This window comes from Ranitomeya variabilis, chromosome 4 (genome assembly GCF_051348905.1).
Source record: "Ranitomeya variabilis isolate aRanVar5 chromosome 4, aRanVar5.hap1, whole genome shotgun sequence".
Lineage (NCBI taxonomy): Eukaryota > Metazoa > Chordata > Amphibia > Anura > Dendrobatidae > Ranitomeya > Ranitomeya variabilis.
The window spans coordinates 456203252-456224074 of NC_135235.1; the positions used below are offsets into that span (position 1 = coordinate 456203252).

The 20823-nt window shown below is 42.0% G+C and overlaps 1 protein-coding gene across 1 annotated transcript in view; it reads left to right on the plus strand.

Annotated features, from left to right (window-relative positions):
- The first annotated feature begins 434 nt into the window (after positions 1 to 434).
- VSTM2L (V-set and transmembrane domain containing 2 like) overlaps positions 435 to 20823 on the plus strand; it is a 99760-nt gene continuing 79371 nt past the window's right edge. The window contains exon 1 of the mRNA XM_077251617.1: positions 435 to 774. Coding sequence (XP_077107732.1) covers positions 684 to 774 — 91 coding nt within the window. The 5' untranslated portion in view covers positions 435 to 683. The remainder of the gene's footprint in view (positions 775 to 20823) is intronic.

Genomic DNA, 20823 nt, shown 5'->3' on the forward strand with positions numbered 1-20823 from the left:
TGTGAGGTGGGGGGCAGGCAGCAGGTGAGGCACAGGACCTGTGAGGTGGGGGGCAGGCAGCAGGTGAGGCACAGGACCTGTGAGGTGCGGAGCAGGCAGCAGGTGAGGCACAGGACCTGTGAGGTGCGGGGCAAGCAGCAGGTGAGGCACAGGACCTGTGAGGTGGGGGGCAGGCAGCAGGTGAGGCACAGGACCTGTGAGGTGCGGGGCAAACAGCAGGTGAGGCACAGGACCTGTGAGGTGCGGGGCAGGCAGCAGGTGAGGCACAGGACCTGTGAGGTGCGGGGCAGGCAGCAGGTGAGGCACAGGACCTGTGAGGTGCGGGGCAGGCAGCAGGTGAGGCACAGGACCTGTGAGGTGGGGGGCAGGCAGCAGGTGAGCACAGGACTTCTCAGCATCATTTGCTTCTTGGGAAGCAAAGTTACAGCTGCCTGGGCTTTTCCCTGTGGGGTCCAGGCACCGAGCAGCCTCCCCTCGGGGCGGATAACGGGACCCTATAAAGCGCATTAACACCTATAATCGCTGAAAATCCCATTTCAGGATTTGCGGTCTCTTTAACCAGATTTTTTTCAGTACTTTATTTGATCCCTCCGCCAGCGTCACATCACAGCACCAGCGTATCCCTCCGCAGCGATCGCATCCTGCAGTGGGAGAGCGGCCGGAGCCCCCCGGGTGACAGCACCATGGGAGCCTGGGGACTGATCCTGGGGGTCCTGCACTGCCTGGGGGTCTACATTCATCTGAGCGTTGGAGACAAGCACGGCACAGCTGATGGTATTATTACTGATGGCTCTGGCTTTCTATGCATTGTGGGGAGGGGGCTTTGAGTTTTGGGGTCCCTTCTGCATGTGACCGAGTTCTACCTCATGTGAATGAAGGTTACTTATAAGGGGTGACAGATCTGCAGCGCAGCACATGAGGGTTCCTACTCTCTCTAGGGCTGTGATTCTAGGGGCTCCAGGTGGGTTTTGTGGGGGTCCTCATTATAAATGGCCAGTGCTCATAGTCCCAGTTTAGAAGTGTTCTGTATAGTGCTGGACTGGGGACTGATGTGGGATCTGTGAGGGGCAGATAACATTGGAGATCTATGGCTGATCGGGCGATAGAGGGTTAATGGCAGAATCTTGTAATTCTCCTACATCAAATTGCATTTTGTTTTTAAAGGGATGTTTTTGTTAAAGTAGCAAATGTGATGTTTGGGGCATGGGGGGATGGGGTGGTGTCTTGGAGACGTTACCCTTGTAGTAGTACCACATCTGATGTTGGGTGTTGTAGTCCTTTTGGGGTGATTTGGTGGCCCTAGTGGGGCAGTATGTGCGGGAGGTGAACATGTCGGATTACCCCGGTCTGACCCCTGCCCCATAGCGAGCACGTTACCCTGGATTCTGCACACCCCAGCTCTCTGCCCTGCCAGGTCACACAATGGGATTATTGATTTAGAAGCCCGGAAGTTTGGCACACTACTCCGAAGATTTTACAGTGATTGGCAGCAGCGGCTTGGTCTGACACTGACATGGATAACTGGTCAATATTTGCTGCGCTCCTACCGCCATACAAATGAGACCTGGCGATTCAGGCTGCGGTGTCAGGGCACTGTGCGGTAGCGTGCGGGCACAGAGGGGGCACAGTGTCCAGGGACTGATCCCGACACTGGTAGCCACATTGCCAGATTACATTTCACTGTGATGAATGGCGGTGATTGGCGGTGGCAGAGATGGATGCTACATCCCTAATGAGGACAATCAGAGTTGTAGTGATATTTAGGTTTGGGGTGAGGAAGATTAATACGGCCGATGCGGGGAAAGTGTTGAGACCCCTACTGATTATGGGGAGATTGTGCTGCTGATATTGGGAAGAACATGCAGAAGTGATGGATGTGCTCTTAGGAAACTAGTGGAATCATTGCGTTCAGGATTGGCATCTATCCATCTATCTATCTATCTATCTATCTATCTATCTATCTATCTATCTATCATCTATCTATCTATTATGTATCTATTATCTATCCCATATCTATCTATCTATCTATCTATTATGTATCTATTATCTATCACATATCTATCTATCTATTATGTATCTATTATCTATCACATATCTATCTATTATGTATCTATTATCTATCTATCTCCATCCATCTATCTATCTATTATGTATCTTTTATCTATCTCCATCCATATATCTATCTATTATTTATCTATTATCTATCACATATCTATCTATTATGTATCTATTATCTATCTATCTCCATCCATCTATCTATCTATTATGTATCTATTATCTATCTATCTCCATCCATCTATCTATCTATTTATCTATCTATTATGCATCTATTATCTATCTATCATGTATCTATCTATATCTATCTATCTATCTATCTATCTATCTATCTATCTATCTATCTATCTATCACATATCTATCTCCCCGTCTTGCTATTTATCTCATCTCTTTATTCCTCCATTTATCTTGCATACGTCATGTTTATCTATTTTCAGTCGATCTGTTATCTATCTACATTTTCATTAGTATGTTTTTCTTTGTGTTTGTCAAGGCAATTTTTCCGTCTAACATCTGTCTATCCTTCTCTTGTCTTTCTCATATCTATCTATCTATCTATCTATCTATCTATCTATCTATCTATCTATCTATCTATCTATCTATCTCTCTCTATCCATTGTATCTCATGTCTATCTGTCTGTTGAATATCATTGTCTATCATTGTCTTTCTTGCTTTTCTATCTTTCTCTTTCCTTCTCTCTTTTTTCTTTTTTTTTATCTCTCAATTGATCACATCTGTCCTGCTAATCTCACACTCCTATCTATCTATATATCTATCTATCTAGAAAATAGTTTTGACAAGCCTCAAAAAGGCATTTAATTGATAATCCATAAAGCGTAGGCAGCAGTACAAGCATTTCAAATATAAAAAAAAAGGTTTATTGGCCCATTTGAATCATGGCCATTAAGGGCCAATAAACCACTACTTTTTTTTGCATCTATCCCATATCTATCTATCTATCTCATATCTATCTCATATCTATCACATATCTATCACATTATCTATCTATCTATCTATCTATCTATCTATCTATCTATCTATCTATCTATCTATCTATCTATCTATCTCTATCCCATATCTATCACATTATCTATCTATCCCATATTTAGATCTCATATCTATCTATCTATCTATCTATCTATCTATCTATCTATCTATCTATCTATCTATCTATCTATCTATCTATCTATCGATTTATCTAGCTATCTCATATCTATCTATCACATATCTATCCCATATCTGTCACATTATCTATCTATCTATCATCTACCTCTCTATCGCATATCTATCTATCTATCTATCTATCTATCTATCTATCTCATATCTATAGATCTATCATATCTATCTATCTATCTATCTATCTATCTATCTCATATCTATCTATCACATATCTATCCCATATCTATCACATTATCTATCTATCTATCTATCTATCTATCTATCTATCATCTACCTCTCTATCGCATATCTATCTATCTATCTCATATCTATAGATCTATCATATCTATCTATCTCATATCTATCTATCACATATCTATCCCATATCTATCACATTATCTATCTATCTATCTATCTATCTATCTATCTATCTATCACATATCTATCCCATATCTATCACATTACCTATCTATCTATCTATCTATCTATCTATCTATCTATCTATCTATCATCTACCTATCTCATATCTATAGATCTATCATATCTATCTATCTCATATCTATCTATCACATATCTATCCCATATCTATCACATTATCTATCTATCTATCTATCTATCTATCTATCTATCTATCTATGCCATATTTAGATCTCATATCTATCTATCTATCACATATCTATCCTATATCTATCACTCTATCTATCTATCTATCTATCTATCTATCTATCTATCTATCTATCTATCTATCTATCTATCTATCTATATCTATCCCATATCTATCACATTATCTATCTATCTATCTATCTATCTATCTATCTATCTATCTATCTATCTATCACATATCTATCCCATATCTATCACATTACCTATCTATCTATCTATCTATCCCATATTAAGATCTCATATCTATCTATCACATATCTATCCTATATCTATCACATTATCTATCTATCTATCTATCTATCTATCTATCTATCTATCTATCTATCTATCTATCTATCTCATATCTATCTATCTAATATCTATCACATATCTATCTATCCATCCATCTCATGTCTAATCATCTAATATATAAATTTTTCTGCCTATTTTTCGTTCCACACATAAGCTCTCGAGTTGCTATGCGCTACATAAGTGCAAATGGATTATTGCACAACATTGCAATTTGCATGAAGTGACTGTGGGAGTAATTGAAGCAATTGTGCAGAAGATACAAAGTGTAAGAAAATGGGGGGGGGGGTTACATTTTATCAAGGTAGGGAAGGAGACGATGACAAGCACACACAGTTATATATAGGATTTCAGCAGAGAGGTAATATATAGACCAGCACATATCTGCAACAGGTATAAATGTAAAGCTAGTGCAGGCGGAGTCCTATTAAAATGTACGTCTTACACAATAACCATCTTTTAGTTTTTCCTTCATCAATCAATAGTGCACATGAATATAAGCATCTTTGTAATGTATCTTATCATACAGATCTGCTTTCTCCCCCTGGACTGATCTGTCTTTCTCAATTCATGGGTAAAATCCGTATTCAGTTAAGAAAGATTTTCCCATTACTGAGATAGGAGCTGACAGCTGGTGCTTTTAAAGTTCTATGGAGGGAGAAACTAGAGGCAGACACAAGTTTCCTGACATGACGCAGTTCTCCATAGAGCTCTATGAGCACCAACTGTCATTTCCAACCTATGTAAGCTCTGAAGAAGAGGTTTTACCAGTGAATTGGGTGTTTTGAGAATGAATGATCAGTCCAGGAGGAGAAAGAAGCAGATTTCTCTCATGATATATATGGCAAATTTTCTTATTTTCCCGTGTATTGTTGGCTTATGATGATTACTCTTTAGATGCAGATATATATAATATGTCTTGATTTAAAGTGAAGTTCTGCCCTGTAGTGGGATTACAACTTTTGTATATCCACGGCACGGTGCAATCTGTGATCCACCCGCAGAATGGACGTATAACTGTTGATCCCCTGTATTCTTCGAATGGATCCCTGCATGTTTCTCATAAAAAATTCTATACTAGCGAATTGCCTGTGATTTTATAAAATGTAAAGAGACTCCTGACCAGAGCATAGCCTAAAATCGGAGTTAGATAAATGGTTGCTTTAAGCTGAGATTAACTGGTAATTGGAAAGTTAGAATAGTTGTACCTCATATTTAGCAAGAGGTTGGGTCTTTAGTAGCACACAAAGGGTTAATAATAATGCCTACCGCATCACTACGCTCTCTGGGACGATACTAAACGGTAATTAATGGGGCTTGTTACCAGGATAGAGTGTTTTCATTTGGGCCATCTCATCTCTTTTGGTGTTCCAGATGGGCAGAGTGGGGCCCTATTACCGGCTCTACGACTCCAAAGGAGTCATCTAACTTTATAGAGACTTCCAGCACTTAAAGGGAATGTACCATCAAAAATATTACTCATATCACAATCTGGATTTATGGTTTTTTTTCCTATTTCCTGTTCTTCATTGCCTACACAGGCAGGGTCACATCACACGTTGAATCTCTCCATCAGGGCTTGGTGTCCCCCTCCCATAGGTATGTAGAGCTGAAACTGATGTGTGACAAAGCACACCGTGACTCCTTCTGCATCACTATAATCAATGGCTCCGTCAGTGGATACACCTGAGTCCTGTTCTGTGGAGTTTCGGGCATGAGGAGACACTGAGTAAAACATGATGTGAACATTGCCTCTGTACAAAACTGATAAAACAGGATCCACCAATCACAAAAGGTGATGTGGCAGCTGACCCTGCTCCCCTCCCTTTGAAATGATCTTTGCACACGCTCATTAGATGCGTCTATATAAAAGATAGGGTCTGAGTCGGTCTGTTGCTGCTAATGTAAAAGTGAATTTCCAGAAAGAACGGAGTGTAGATTATTCCCATTGGCCAGTGGCAAAATGACATGGTTTCTCACATTTGTCTTATACATATTGTGATATTTAAAAATATATTTTTAAATTTATATACACCTGATTCATACAGTTGGATATTTTCTGATGACACATTCCACTATGGATGAAACGGTGATCAGATTACCATCTGTTACTGCTGGGGAAGGTGTCTGGTTAGTCCTAAGCATTAGTACGTGCGGTCCATGTAATGCACAGATTCATTGGAGCTTTCCGATAGAGAGCCGTCCTTGCAGAAGCCTTTTTAGGAAACATGGAGTTTTATCAAGGCAATTATATCTATTTTCTAATGTAAAAAGCTGTGGAAAAATTGGCTCTCGGCAAATACTCAATTTTTATGAAGCTCCAACACCTATGACAAAATTGTATTAATCGTAAAATGTTTCTATAATTTATTATTATTAAGAGAGACCTTGTTCTGTAGGGTCCACTGTATATCCCTATAAGTAAGCACTTCGGGGGGATTACAAAGTGTAAATACATTTTTGGGGGGCTTTCTCGTTTCCTCTCTCGGCCCTAATTAATAGATGAAGATCCTGAGCAATAGATCGCCCTCTGTGATTTCTATGTGCCCCCATAGGATATTTGGAATGGGGCATTGCTATCATGGAGGGCTATCACCCAGTCATTCCTACACTTTCTGGTTTACGGATTGGCTCCATTCTTCTCTTTCATTTTAGAATAAAGCTTTATCATATCTGGCATCTGGATGGTGGCGGATGAATGGCAGCCCACCACAGCCCCTTATGTGTCTGGGCCTCTGATGGCATTACCAGCTGTACTGCACTACTGGTGGTCCTGCATATGGGTACTGATGTAGAACAGACCTCATGGTGGTCTATGGAGACTTGAGCATTGCTACGTCTAATTGATGGAGTCAATCTATTGGATAATAACCATAAACTATGATCATACTGCAGTTATGTTACTATAAACTCATTGTCTGCCATGATCTTGTGCTCTCGTCCTCTACATCGCATTGGTAATAGACATCACATTTTCCAGCAGTTTCATAATGTCATTTTTTGCTGACTAGGATCTATCATGATGATGTGTAACATCGGGCTTTAATTTGCTGTATATGCTGAAAGCTTAAGAAAATAATGAAATATTCCCTAATTGCCTATTTTCCTAACACCATATTCAACAGATAATTAAGCTTGAAGTGTCCTTCTGAAGTGAAAATGTTTTCTAAAAGGGCAATCTTTTGAGGAACGTATTGATGTGTTCGTTAGGGGATGTCGACCAGTGGAATATGAGGACCTATCAGCCTAGGTGGCAAGTGTGGCCTTCATCGTTTATAACGCTCCACGTCTACCAGAGTTCTGCATCACAGACATGATATATCTGTATATCACACCTGATTCTGGGTCACTAGGTATATGGCAATCCATGCAGAGTCTACTGGTCAGAGTTGAACCGTTTAAAGGGAATCTGTTGGTAGGATCTACCCTCCTAAGCCTTCTATATGGGCATGTAGGACATTAACTATTAATAAAGATGTTCTCTCCTATCCAACAACATGGGAGCATGCCATTGGTGTCATGATCCGTTCCAGGGTTTAATCCTGTCTGCCCTGTCATGTCAAGTGTTAGCTTTGCTCTGCCTCATTCTGGGTTCAGGTGTGCTATTTCTCTCCGATGCATCCTGCTGGCAGTGTCAGCTATAGTTCTGCCTTCGGCATGTGTCTCTGGTAGCTCTTGATTTGTCCTGCTGTGATCCCAGACTTGCCCCGTGTCTGTTGACTCCCTCTGTCTGCCCTTTTCCCAGCTTGTCTGTTTGATTCTCTGGTTCCTGACTTGTCTCCTATTCGGACTCGCTTCTGCCTTCTTACTTTGTCTTATCCTCTTCTGACCATTGCTGAACCTCCTGGCTTGTTCCTGACCATGTGTACTGCTTATCCCTTTTTGGACTTCTGCCTCTGATTGTATTTTGACCTGGCTTGTCTGACCACTCTCTCACGACTTGGTGGCGCCTGTGCTGCTGCTCTGTGGTGCTTCTCTGTGTACGCAGTCTTACTTCCCTCTCAAACTCCCTCTGGTGGAAGTTGCGTTATACTGGACTGCAGCAGCATAACAATTGGTCCTTTCTTCACAGGGCACGCTAATACTCTGATATTAAAAGGATTGTCCAGTGAAAACAAGACATCACCTCTCCAAACTGGATACTGTTGCGCTAAGCAGCTAGTATATACAGGTCCTTCTCAAAAAATTAGCATATAGTGTTAAATTTCATTATTTACCATAATGTAATGATTACAATTAAACTTTCATATATTATAGATTCATTATCCACCAACTGAAATTTGTCAGGTCTTTTATTGTTTTAATACTGATGATTTTGGCATACAACTCCTGATAACCCAAAAAACCTGTCTCAATAAATTAGCATATTTCACCCGTCCAATCAAATAAAAGTGTTTTTTAATAACAAACAAAAAACCATCAAATAATAATGTTCAGTTATGCACTCAATACTTGGTCGGGAATCCTTTGGCAGAAATGACTGCTTCAATGCGGCGTGGCATGGAGGCAATCAGCCTGTGACACTGCTGAGATGTTATGGAGGCCCAGGATGCTTCAATAGCGGCCTTAAGCTCATCCAGAGTGTTGGGTCTTGCGTCTCTCAACTTTCTCTTCACAATATCCCACAGATTCTCTATGGGGTTCAGGTCAGGAGAGTTGGCAGGCCAATTGAGCACAGTAATACCATGGTCAGTAAACCATTTACCAGTGGTTTTGGCACTGTGAGCAGGTGCCAGGTCGTGCTGAAAAATGAAATCTTCATCTCCATAAAGCTTTTCTGCCGATGGAAGCATGAAGTGCTCCAAAATCTCCTGATAGCTAGCTGCATTGACCCTGCCCTTGATGAAACACAGTGGACCAACACCAGCAGCTGACATGGCACCCCACACCATCACTGACTGTGGGTACTTGACACTGGACTTCAGGCATTTTGGCATTTCCTTCTCCCCAGTCTTCCTCCAGACTCTGGCACCTTGATTTCCGAATGACATGCAAAATTTGCTTTCATCAGAAAAAAGTACTTGGGACCACTTAGCAATAGTCCAGTGCTGCTTCTCTGTAGCCCAGGTCAGGCGCTTCTGCCGCTGTTTATGGTTCAAAAGTGGCTTTACCTGGGGAATGCGGCACCTGTAGCCCATTTCCTGCACACGCCTGTGCACGGTGGCTCTGGATGTTTCCACACCAGACTCAGTCCACTGCTTCCTCAGGTTCCCCAAGGTCTGGAATCGGTCCTTCTCCACAATCTTCCTCAGGGTCCGGTCACCTCTTCTCGTTGTACAGCGTTTTCTGCCACATTGTTTCCTTCCAACAGACTTACCATTGAGGTGCCTTGATACAGCACTCTGGGAACAGCCTATTTGTTGAGAAATTTCTTTCTGGGTCTTACCCTCTTGCTTGAGGGTGTCAATGATGGCCTTCTTGACATCTGTCAGGTCGCTAGTCTTACCCATGATGGGGGTTTTGAGTAATGAACCAGGCAGGGAGTTTTTAAAAGCCTCAGGTTTCTTTTGCATGTGTTTAGAGTTAATTAGTTGATTCAGAAGATTAGGGTAATAGGTCATTTAGAGAACCTTTTCTTGATATGCTAATTTATTGAGACAGGTTTTTTGGGTTATCAGGAGTTGTATGCCAAAATCATCAGTATTAAAACAATAAAAGACCTGACAAATTTCAGTTGGTGGATATGGAATCTATAATATATGAAAGTTTAATTGTAATCATTACATTATGGTAAATAATGATATTTAACACTATATGCTAATTTTTTGAGAAGGACCTGTATAAAACAAGAGGGGATTATAGGGAGAGAAATGGGAAGCGCAGATTTCTGAGTTTAGTAGTTAGTTTCCAAAGGTGTGTACTCAGTGTGAATCCACTCACCTTTTTGGTGTCTTGATATACTGTGTATAGATCCAATCCATGGATCACTCCATTCCTCTTTCCACTCAGTTTGCTGCAAAGATCTGGGAACTGATGAGTGCACTGAACAGTGCTTTCATAGGCGATAACACTTTGTGAATGTTTTTCCCAGCAATATGCGCTCCTGAAGGATGATGATGTTACTCGATATTCTGATTCAAGGATGATTTTTATTTCAAACTAAAATACAACCGGTTTCGACTTCTTGGAGTCTTCCTCAGGTATAATGTCATGCATATAAACAGATCTATCTGAACACATTTTATAGCAGATATCCCTGCATGTCAATTTGGGTGGGGGCTGACAGATCTATTCGTCAGACACACCCAGATACTCAGATATGCAGGAATTTGCACTCTGAGGAATCTAACAAAATTCATATACCAAATAAATTTTATACACAAATTTACACACAAATTCTTCACTAAAATGATTTTTTCTTTTCTAAAAACACTATAAATATAATTATACTATATATAAAATTTCTTTTAAAATGTTATTAAACATACTAAAGTGTGATTTCATACTAAAATGTAAAATCCTACAAACATATACATTATAACAAAAAAAAAAAAAAAAAGGAGAAAAAAAAAAAAAAAAAAGAAAAACACTTCCTTTTTTCATATTGGGACTATTTCCAAATGCCAAATACAAATTTTCGAAATTTCTTTCATATCAAAACTAAAAAAAACTAATATGCAATTTTGTACCTGTCAGTGTATTTGCTTTGTACATCATATCCCTCCTATAACATAATTTAATCCATCGGGGTATAATGTACCCAGACGGAAGATCCAATATGATTCTTTCCAGTTTAACTTTTGTACTCTATTAGTACAATTCACAGGTATTTGCTCCAACGGGGTTACACAAATATTGAATGTTTAATTATGCTTCAAACATAAATGCCGGGATAAGCTCTGTTTTAAAAAGCCATTTTTAGTATTGTGTCTGTGGCCATTCCTACGGGATCGTAAGGACTGAATAGTCCGACCCACGTATTGCAGGCCACAGGCGCAGGTAATAACATATATCACAAAATCACTATCACACGTTAGTTTTTGTGTGATCACTATGGTTTTAGGAGCGCATATTGCTGGGAAAAACATTCACAAAGTGCTAAGCAGCTAGTGGACAGAAATGGGGGAAAAATAAGAGAAATGATAAATATGTCAATAAGAATTACATATATAAAGTGATACTCAGATAATCCGTTCAATAATCATGGTCATTCAAATTTACACTTTATACCCAGGTATTTATGACCAATACTGCTCTAAGAATATAAGGAACAACAATTTGTGATATTTCGCCTAACACCGCAAATCTAGTGTTTGGGCTATAGATCTTACATATAGAGTAGAAATAATTCACTAATCTCTTTCTGGTGAAATCTGCTCTAAACGAAGGTTGTGTTCACACTGAGTGGTTAGGTCACTTCTTTCTTCATCTCTCCTCAGAGTCTAATAGGCAGTGTAACCTGACTCCTCACTGTGCTGGTTGTCTATCTTGCTGACTGATTCAAGCTGTTTTTCAGAGTGAATGGTGATTTCAAGGGTAGGGAGCGGCTCATAAATGGAGAAAGAAGCAGACTTCTCTGATGAGATATATGTCAAAGTTTCTTATATTCGCTTGTAGTATTGATTTATGCAAAATGTATTGAAATGACAGTGGTCACTTAAAGGGAACCTATCAGCTGATACATGCTGTCCGATCTACGGTCATCATGTTCCAGGAGCTGGCTCCTTGAGCTCAGCGAGGTATGTTTGACTCTGAAGCTCCGCGGTATTTCAGAAGAAAAGCATCATTTAAAAGCCACTGGGGACCGAGGCGCATGGTAGACTAGTCGGACAGATGGGTCTTCGGCAGCTTCTCCCGCCCATTCTTCTTGAATGACAGGTCTTTCCCTGCTTGAGTGTATGTAGAGAGACCTGTCACTCCAGAGGAGCGGGCAGGGAGAAGCCATCGGGAACCCATCTGTCTGATTAGTCTTCCCTGTGGCTTGGTCGCTGGCAGCTATTAAAGTATGTTCTTCTCTGTAGTGCTGCAGTATTTCAGAGTTAGACATACCGGTCTGAGATCATGCAGGCAGTCTCTAATACTGGATCGGGCAGCATATACCAGCTGTTAGGTTCCCTTTAAATTCTCTGGTATGCTAGTGATGTGGGGAACCAAGGTTACGGAGTAAAACCAAAGTGTCAGTATGGTTTAAAGGCATCTGTCATCCTATTAAAGGGCACCTGTCACCAGGTTTGGCCAATATGAGAAACGGCCATCACCTTTCAGGGCTGATGTACAGCATTCTATAATGCTGTATATCTGCCCCCAACCCGACCTGTAAGAGAAGAAAAAGAGCTTTTATTATACTCACCTGCGGGGCGGTCTGGTCTGATGGTTGTCGCTGGTCTTGGTCCAGTGCTCCCCTTCTTCTTGAAATCCCTGTCCTCCTTCCTCTTTTGTTTGGATCACGCATCCCTACATCATCCATACAGTGTTCCCGGCATCACACTCCTGTGCAGATGTACTTATCTGCCCTGACTAGGGCAGGATAAAGTACTGCAGTGCGCAGGTAACAGGAATGGTATAAGGGCATATATGTTCACCTGCGCAGGAGAGCAAAGCTGGGGAGACTGTGTGGATGACGTAGGGATGCATCATCCACATGAAGCAAGCAGGAGGACCGCATCGCAAGAAGATGGGAGGTGCCAGACCATGACCAGTGACACGCCTCGGACCAGACTGTCCCACATCTAAGTTTAACAAAAGCTTTTTTTCTTGTCTTGCAGGTCGTGTTGGGGGCAGATATACAGCATTATAGAACATTCTATATCCGGCCTCAAAGGGTGGTGTCTTTATCTCATTTTGGTCAAAATTGGTGACAGGTTCCCTTTAAATCTTTCACAAGATTTGATGACTATTTGTGGGCTCAGTTGCGCCCTCTAGAGCTTGCTTCATTAGGAAACCAATAGCATGATTTCATAGTTGTGAGACTAGAAGGACTCTTTGGAAACGTTCCCCGTAAATCATGCTCTCACACCGGCTTGGTGACATGTTGGCGTTATTTGAACACTGTGTATATACTTAAACACAGCTGAACAAGTGTTAAAAGTCTGTAAAAACTCAAAGGTAGTCTGGAACGCAGCCATAAACTATCTTTGAAAATGCAAAAGCCAGCATTTACCTCCAAGACCCAGTAGATTCTGGTTTCTGCTCTGTTGGTCCATTTAATTGCTGCAAAAGTGGTCAGATCACATCGCCAGTTTATTGTATAGCGATCCTAATGTAATCTTTAAAAGCCCTTTTCCATGGTGTCGACTTGGAAGTGATGAATGAGGTAGAAATATTTCTGTTGCACTTGGCTGTGCATAAATCATGCGTTTCTGGATAAGGCTAATAGGTTCACATACTGTCTGGTTTTGTGTGATGTCCAATGGACTGTAAGATGATCTAACAGTGATCTCCTGACTGTAGATTATCAGGACAGCATCAGACATTGCTGGGATCTATATAATGTCCAGTGATCTCCTGACTGTAGATTATCAGGACAGGATCAGACATTGCTGGGATCTACATAATGTCCAGTGATCTCCTGAATGTAGATTATCAAGGCAGGATCAGACATTGCTGGGATCTACATAATGTCCAGTGATCTCCTGACTGTAGATTATCAGGACAGGATCAGACATTGCTGGGATCTACATAATGTCCAGTGATCTCCTGAATGTAGATTATCAAGGCAGGATCAGACATTGCTGGGATCTACATAATGTCCAGTGATCTCCTGACTGTAGATTATCAGGACAGGATCAGACACTGCTGGGATCTATATAATGTCCAGTGATCTCTTGACTTTAGATTATCAGGACAGGATCAGACATTGCTGGGATCTATATAATGTCCAGTGATCTACTGACTGTAGATTATCAGGACAGGATCAGACACTGCTGGGATCTATATAATGTCCAGTGATCTACTGACTGTAGATTATCAGGACAGGATCAGAAACTGCTGGGATCTACATAATGTCCAGTGATCTCCTGACTGTAGATTATCAGGACAGGATCAGACACTGCTGGGATAAACATAATGTCCAGTGATCTCCTGACTGTAGATTATCAGGACAGGATCAGCAACTGCTGGGATCTACATAATGTCCAGTGATCTCCTGACTGTAGATTAGCAGGACAGGATCAGACATTGCTGGGATCTATATAATGTCCAGTGATCTACTGACTGTAGATTATCAGGACAGGATCAGACACTGCTGGGATCTATATAATGTCCAGTGATCTACTGACTGTAGATTATCAGGACAGGATCAGACATTGCTGGGATCTATATAATGTCCAGTGATCTCTTGACTAGATTATCAGGACAGGATCAGACACTGCTGGGATCTATATAATGTCCAGTGATCTCCTGACTGTAGATTATCAGGACAGGGTCAGACATTGCTGGGATCTATAGAATGTCCAGTAATCTCTTGACTGTAGATTATCAGAACAGGATCAGACACTGCTGTGATCTACATAATGTCCAGTGATCTCCTGACTAGATTATCAGGACAGGATCAGACACTGCTGGGATCTATATAGTATCCAGTGATCTACTGACTGTAGATTATCAGGACAGGATCAGACACTGCTGGGATCTATATAATGTCTAGTGATCTCTTGACTGTAGATTATCAGGACAGGATCAGACATTGCTGGGATCTATATAATGTCCAGTGATCTCTTGACTAGATTATCAGGACAGGATCAGACACTGCTGGGATCTATATAATGTCCAGTGATCTCCTGACTGTAGATTATCAGGACAGGGTCAGACATTGCTGGGATCTATAGAATGTCCAGTAATCTCTTGACTGTAGATTATCAGAACAGGATCAGACACTGCTGTGATCTACATAATGTCCAGTGATCTCCTGACTAGATTATCAGGACAGGATCAGACACTGCTGGGATCTATATAGTATCCAGTGATCTCCTGACTGTAGATTATCAGGACAGGATCAGACACTGCTGGGATCTATATAATGTCCAGTGATCTCCTGACTGTATATTATCAGGACAGGATCAGACTCTGCTGGGATCTATATAATGTCCAGTGAACTCCTGACTGTAGATTATCAGGACAGGATCAGACATTGCTGGGATCTACATAATGTCCAGTGATCTCCTGACTGTAGATTATCAGGACAGGATCAGACATTGCTGGGATCTACATAATGTCCAGTGATCTCCTGACTGTAGATTATCAGGACAGGATCAGACACTGCTGGGATCTATATAATGTCCAGTGATCTCTTGACTTTAGATTATCAGGACAGGATCAGACATTGCTGGGATCTATATAATGTCCAGTGATCTCTTGACTGTAGATTATCAGGACAGGATCAGACACTGCTGGGATCTATATAATGTCCAGTGATCTACTGACTGTAGATTATCAGGACAGGATCAGAAACTGCTGGGATCTACATAATGTCCAGTGATCTCCTGACTGTAGATTATCAGGACAGGATCAGACACTGCTGGGATACACATAATGTCCAGTGATCTCCTGACTGTAGATTAGCAGGACAGGATCAGACATTGCTGGGATCTATATAATGTCCAGTGATCTACTGACTAGATTATCAGGACAGGATCAGACACTGCTGGGATGTATATAATGTCCAGTGATCTCTTGACTGTAGATTATCAGGACAGGATCAGACATTGCTGGGATCTATATAATGTCCAGTGATCTCTTGACTAGATTATCAGGACAGGATCAGACACTGCTGGGATCTATATAATGTCCAGTGATCTCCTGACTGTAGATTATCAGAACAGGATCAGACACTGCTGTGATCTACATAATGTCCAGTGATCTCCTGACTAGATTATCAGGACAGGATCAGACACTGCTGGGATCTATATAATGTCCAGTGATCTCCTGACTGTATATTATCAGGACAGGATCAGACTCTGCTGGGATCTATATAATGTCCAGTGAACTCCTGATTGTAGATTACCAGAACAGGGTCAGACATTGCTGGGATCTTTATAATGTTCAGTGATCTCTTGAATGTAGATTATCAGAACAGGATCAGACACTGCTGGGCTCTATATAATGTCCACTGGTGGGATCTATATAATGTCCAGTGATCTCCTGACTGTAGATTATCAGGACAGGATCAGACACTGCTGGTATCTATATAATCCCCAGTGATCTACTGACTGTAGATTGTCAGGACAGGATCAGACATTGCTGGGATCTATAAAATATCCAGTGATCTCCTGACTGCAGATTATCAGGACGGGCTCAGACAATGCTGGGATCTATATAATGTCCAGTGATCTACTGACTGTAGATTATCAGGACAGGATCAGAAACTGCTGGGATCTACATAAGGTCCAGTGATCTCCTGACTGTAGATTATCAGGACAGGATCAGACACTGCTGGGATCTACATAATGTCCAGTGATCTCCTGACTGTAGATTATCAGGACAGGATCAGACGCTGCTGGGATCTATATAATGTCCTATTATCTCTTGTCTGTAGATTATCAGGACAGGGTCAGACAGATCAGACAGTACGGGATTTCAGTATAATGTCCTGTGATCTCCTGATTTGCTATTTTTCAGTAAAGGATCAGACACTGCTGGCTTTTTGTATGATGTCTAATGATTTCCAGATTATCGGTACAGGATCCGACACTGCTGATTTCTATATAATGTACAATGATCTCCTGACTGTAGTTTATTGAGATATGATCAGACAGTATTACATCTTTATATATTGCATAGTGATAGTGCTGGGTTCTGCACAGTGTCCTGTGATCTCCTGATTTTAGTGTATCCGGGCAGTATCAGATAGTGCTGGGTTCTGCACAGTGTCCTGTGATCTCCTGACTTTAGTGTATAGGGGCAGTATCAGATAGTGCTGGGTTCTGCACAATGTCCTGTGATCTCCTGACTTTACTGTATCCGGGCAGTATCAGATAGTGCTGGGTTCTGCATAATGTCCTGTGACCTCCTGACTTTAGTGTATAGGGTCAGTTTCAGATAGTGCTGGGTTCTTCACAGTGTCCTGTAATATCCTGACTTTAGTGTATAGGGGCAGTATCAGATAGTGCTGGGTTCTGCACAGTGTCCTGTAATATCCTGACTTTTGTGTATAGGGGCAGTATCAGATAGTGCTGGGTTCTGCACAATGTCCTGTGATCTCCTGACTTTAGTGTATAGGGGCAGTATCAGATAGTGCTGGGTTCTGCACAATGTCCTGCGATCTCCTGACTTTACTGTATCCGGGCAGTATCAGATAGTGCTGGGTTCTGCATAATGTCCTGTGACCTCCTGACTTTAGTGTATAGGGTCAGTTTCAGATAGTGCTGGGTTCTTCACAGTCTCCTGTAATATCCTGACTTTAGTGTATAGGGGCAGTATCAGATAGTGCTGGGTTCTGCACAGTGTCCTGTAATATCCTGACTTTAGTGTATAGGGGCAGTATCAGATAGTGCTGGGTTCTGCACAATGTCCTGTGATCTCCTGACTTTAGTGTATAGGGGCAGTATCAGATAGTGCTGGGTTCTGCACAATGTCCTGTGATCTCCTGACTTTAGTGTAAAGGGGCAGTATCAGATAGTGCTGGGTTCTGCATAATGTCCTGTGACCTCCTGACTTTAGTGCATAGGGGCAGTATCAGATAGTGCTGGGTTCTGCACAATGTCCTGTGATCTCCTGACTTTACTGTATCTGGGCAGTATCAGATAGTGCTGGGTTCTGCATAATGTCCTGTGATCTCCTGACTTTAGTGTATAGGGGCAGTATCAGATAGTGCTGGGTTCTGCACAGTGTCCTGTAATATCCTGACTTTAGTGTATAGGGGCAGTATCAGTTAGTGCTGGGTTCTGCACAGTGTCCTGTGATCTCCTGACTTTAGTGTATAGGGGCAGTATCAGATAGTGCTGGGTTCTGCATAATGTCGTGTGACCTCCTGACTTTAGTGTATAGGGGCAGTATCAGATAGTGCTGGGTTCTGCACAATGTCCTGTGACCTCCTGACTTTAGTGTATCCGGGCAGTATCAGATAGTGCTGGGTTCTGCACAGTGTCCTGTGATCTCCTGACTTTAGTGTATAGGGGCAGTATCAGATAGTGCTGGGTTCTGCATAATGTCCTGTGACCTCCTGACTTTAGTGTATAGGGGCAGTATCAGATAGTGCTGGGTTCTCCATAATGTCCTGTGATCTCCTGACTTTAGTGTATAGGGGCAGTATCAGATAGTGCTGGGTTCTGCACAGTGTCCTGTAATATCCTGACTTTAGTGTATAGGGGCAGTATCAGATAGTGCTGGGTTCTGCATAATGTCCTGTGATCTCCTGACTTTAGTGTATCCGGGCAGTATCAGATAGTGCTGGGTTCTGCACAGTGTCCTGTGTTCTCCTGACTTTATTGTATAGGGGCAGTATCAGATAGTGCTGGGTTCTGCACAATGTCCTGTAATATCCTGACTTTAGTGTATAGGGGCAGTATTAGATAGTGCTGGGTTCTGCACAAAGTCCTGTGACCTCCTGACTTTAGTGTATCCGGGCAGTATCAGATAGTGCTGGGTTCTGCACAGTGTCCTGTAATATCCTGACTTTAGTGTATAGGGCAGTATCAGATAGTGCTGGTTTCTGCACAATGTCCTGTGATCTCCTGACTTTAGTGTATCCGGGCAGTATCAGATAGTGCTGGGTTTCTGTCTAATGTCTTATGATTTCTTCAGGTTGGGATTAGAAAGTGCTGTTCTTTTCTCAATTATCTCTAATGATCATGCAGATTATTGGGACATGATGACAGTGCAGGTTTTCTATATATAATGCCCAGTAATCTGATTGCTGACAGTGATGGGTATTTATGTAATGTGAGGAAAGTGATCTGCTGCCTACAGATTATCAAAACAGGATCAGACAGTGCTGGTGTCTATGTAATCCCCAGTGTTCTCCTGACCACAGATTATTAGGACAGGATCAGATAGTGCTGGTGTCTATGTAATCCCCAGTGTTCTCCTGACCACAGATTATTAGGACAGGATCAGATAGTGCTGGTGTCTATGTAATCCCCAGTGTTCTCCTGACCACAGATTATTAGGACAGGATCAGATAGTGCTGGTGTCTATGTAATCCCCAGTGTTCTCCCGACCACAGATTATTAGGACAGGATCAGATAGTGCTGGTGTCTATGTAATCCCCAGTGTTCTCCTGACCACAGATTATTAGGACAGGATCAGATAGTGCTGGTGTCTATGTAATCCCCAGTGTTCTCCTGACCACAGATTATTAGGACAGGATCAGATAGTGCTGGTGTCTATGTAATCCCCAGTGTTCTCCCGACCACAGATTATTAGGACAGGATCAGACAGTGCTGGTGTCTATGTAATCCCCAGTGTTCTCCCGACCACAGATTATTAGGACAGGATCAGACACTATAAGGTTTCTATATAATGTGCCATAAGTGATCCTCTGACTATGACAAGATAGGATGAGACTGTCGGATTTCTATATAATATAATGTGAATCGTCACATGTAGCTGCTCAGGACAGGCTAAGACTCTTATCTAGGCTAGGGTGTCACTTTTGGATGCTAGTGAGTTAAAAAGAGGCAGTGCGGTGTTGTCCTATCTACATCAGATCTGCACTCATAATCAGATGCCTGTATGGGTTCCTGTAATGCTGCCAGCATGTTAATCAGACCCTCTGTGGGGTTTGCGTTTATTGTACGAAGGATCTGGCTCTGCCGGGAGAAGTAGACACTCTGTGTACTGAAAATCCCCTATTAATATTTTATTACCGTGAATCTGCAACTGTGTACAGACAATGGGCAGGCAGGTGGGGGAGACGAAAGGATCTAGGTGGGGGAATCATTTGCACAATATACAAGCTGTGCATCCCCAATGACTCCTCTGGATGAAAATGCTCATGAAAATTGTATGTACAGACTACCCGAGCAGAACGTGTAAGTGGAACACAAAGGCTTGTTGTCTATAGAGGATGTAATGTGATATAAAGGAGTAAGTGACACATGTAGGCGAGGAGGTCAGCGAAATAAGAATGTGTGAAGTGTGAGCACAAGTATACGTCAGCATCTAGGGGCTGCAGTAGAATATGGCAGGCGGGATTGTAAGTAATAATATTTATGTTTGAGCCACGTTAGGTCATCGTGCTGTCATCCAGTTCACCATAGTGGGAGTTACACATGCCAGAGGTAAATGATGATCGTTTTTTTTCCATGTCTAATAAGACCATACCGTGTGCACTGACCATATCGTGTGTACTGACCACACCGTATGCACTGACCACACCGTATTTGCTGACCACACCGTAAGCACTGACCACACCGTGTGCACTGACCACACCATATACACTGACCATATCGTGTGCACTGACCATATCGTGTGCGCTGATCATATCGTGTCCACTGACCACACCGTGTGCGCTGGCGACACCGTGTGCGCTGAACATATCGTGTGCACTGACCATATCTTGTGCGCTGACCATATCATGTCCACTGACCATATTGTGTGCGCTGACCATATCTTGTGCGCTGACCATATCGTGTGCACTGACCGTATCGTGTGCACTGACCATATCGTGTGCGCTGACCATATCGTGTGCGCTGACCATATCGTGTGCGCTGACCATATCGTGTCCGCTGACCATATCGTGTGCGCTGACCATATCGTGTCCGCTGACCATATCGTGTCC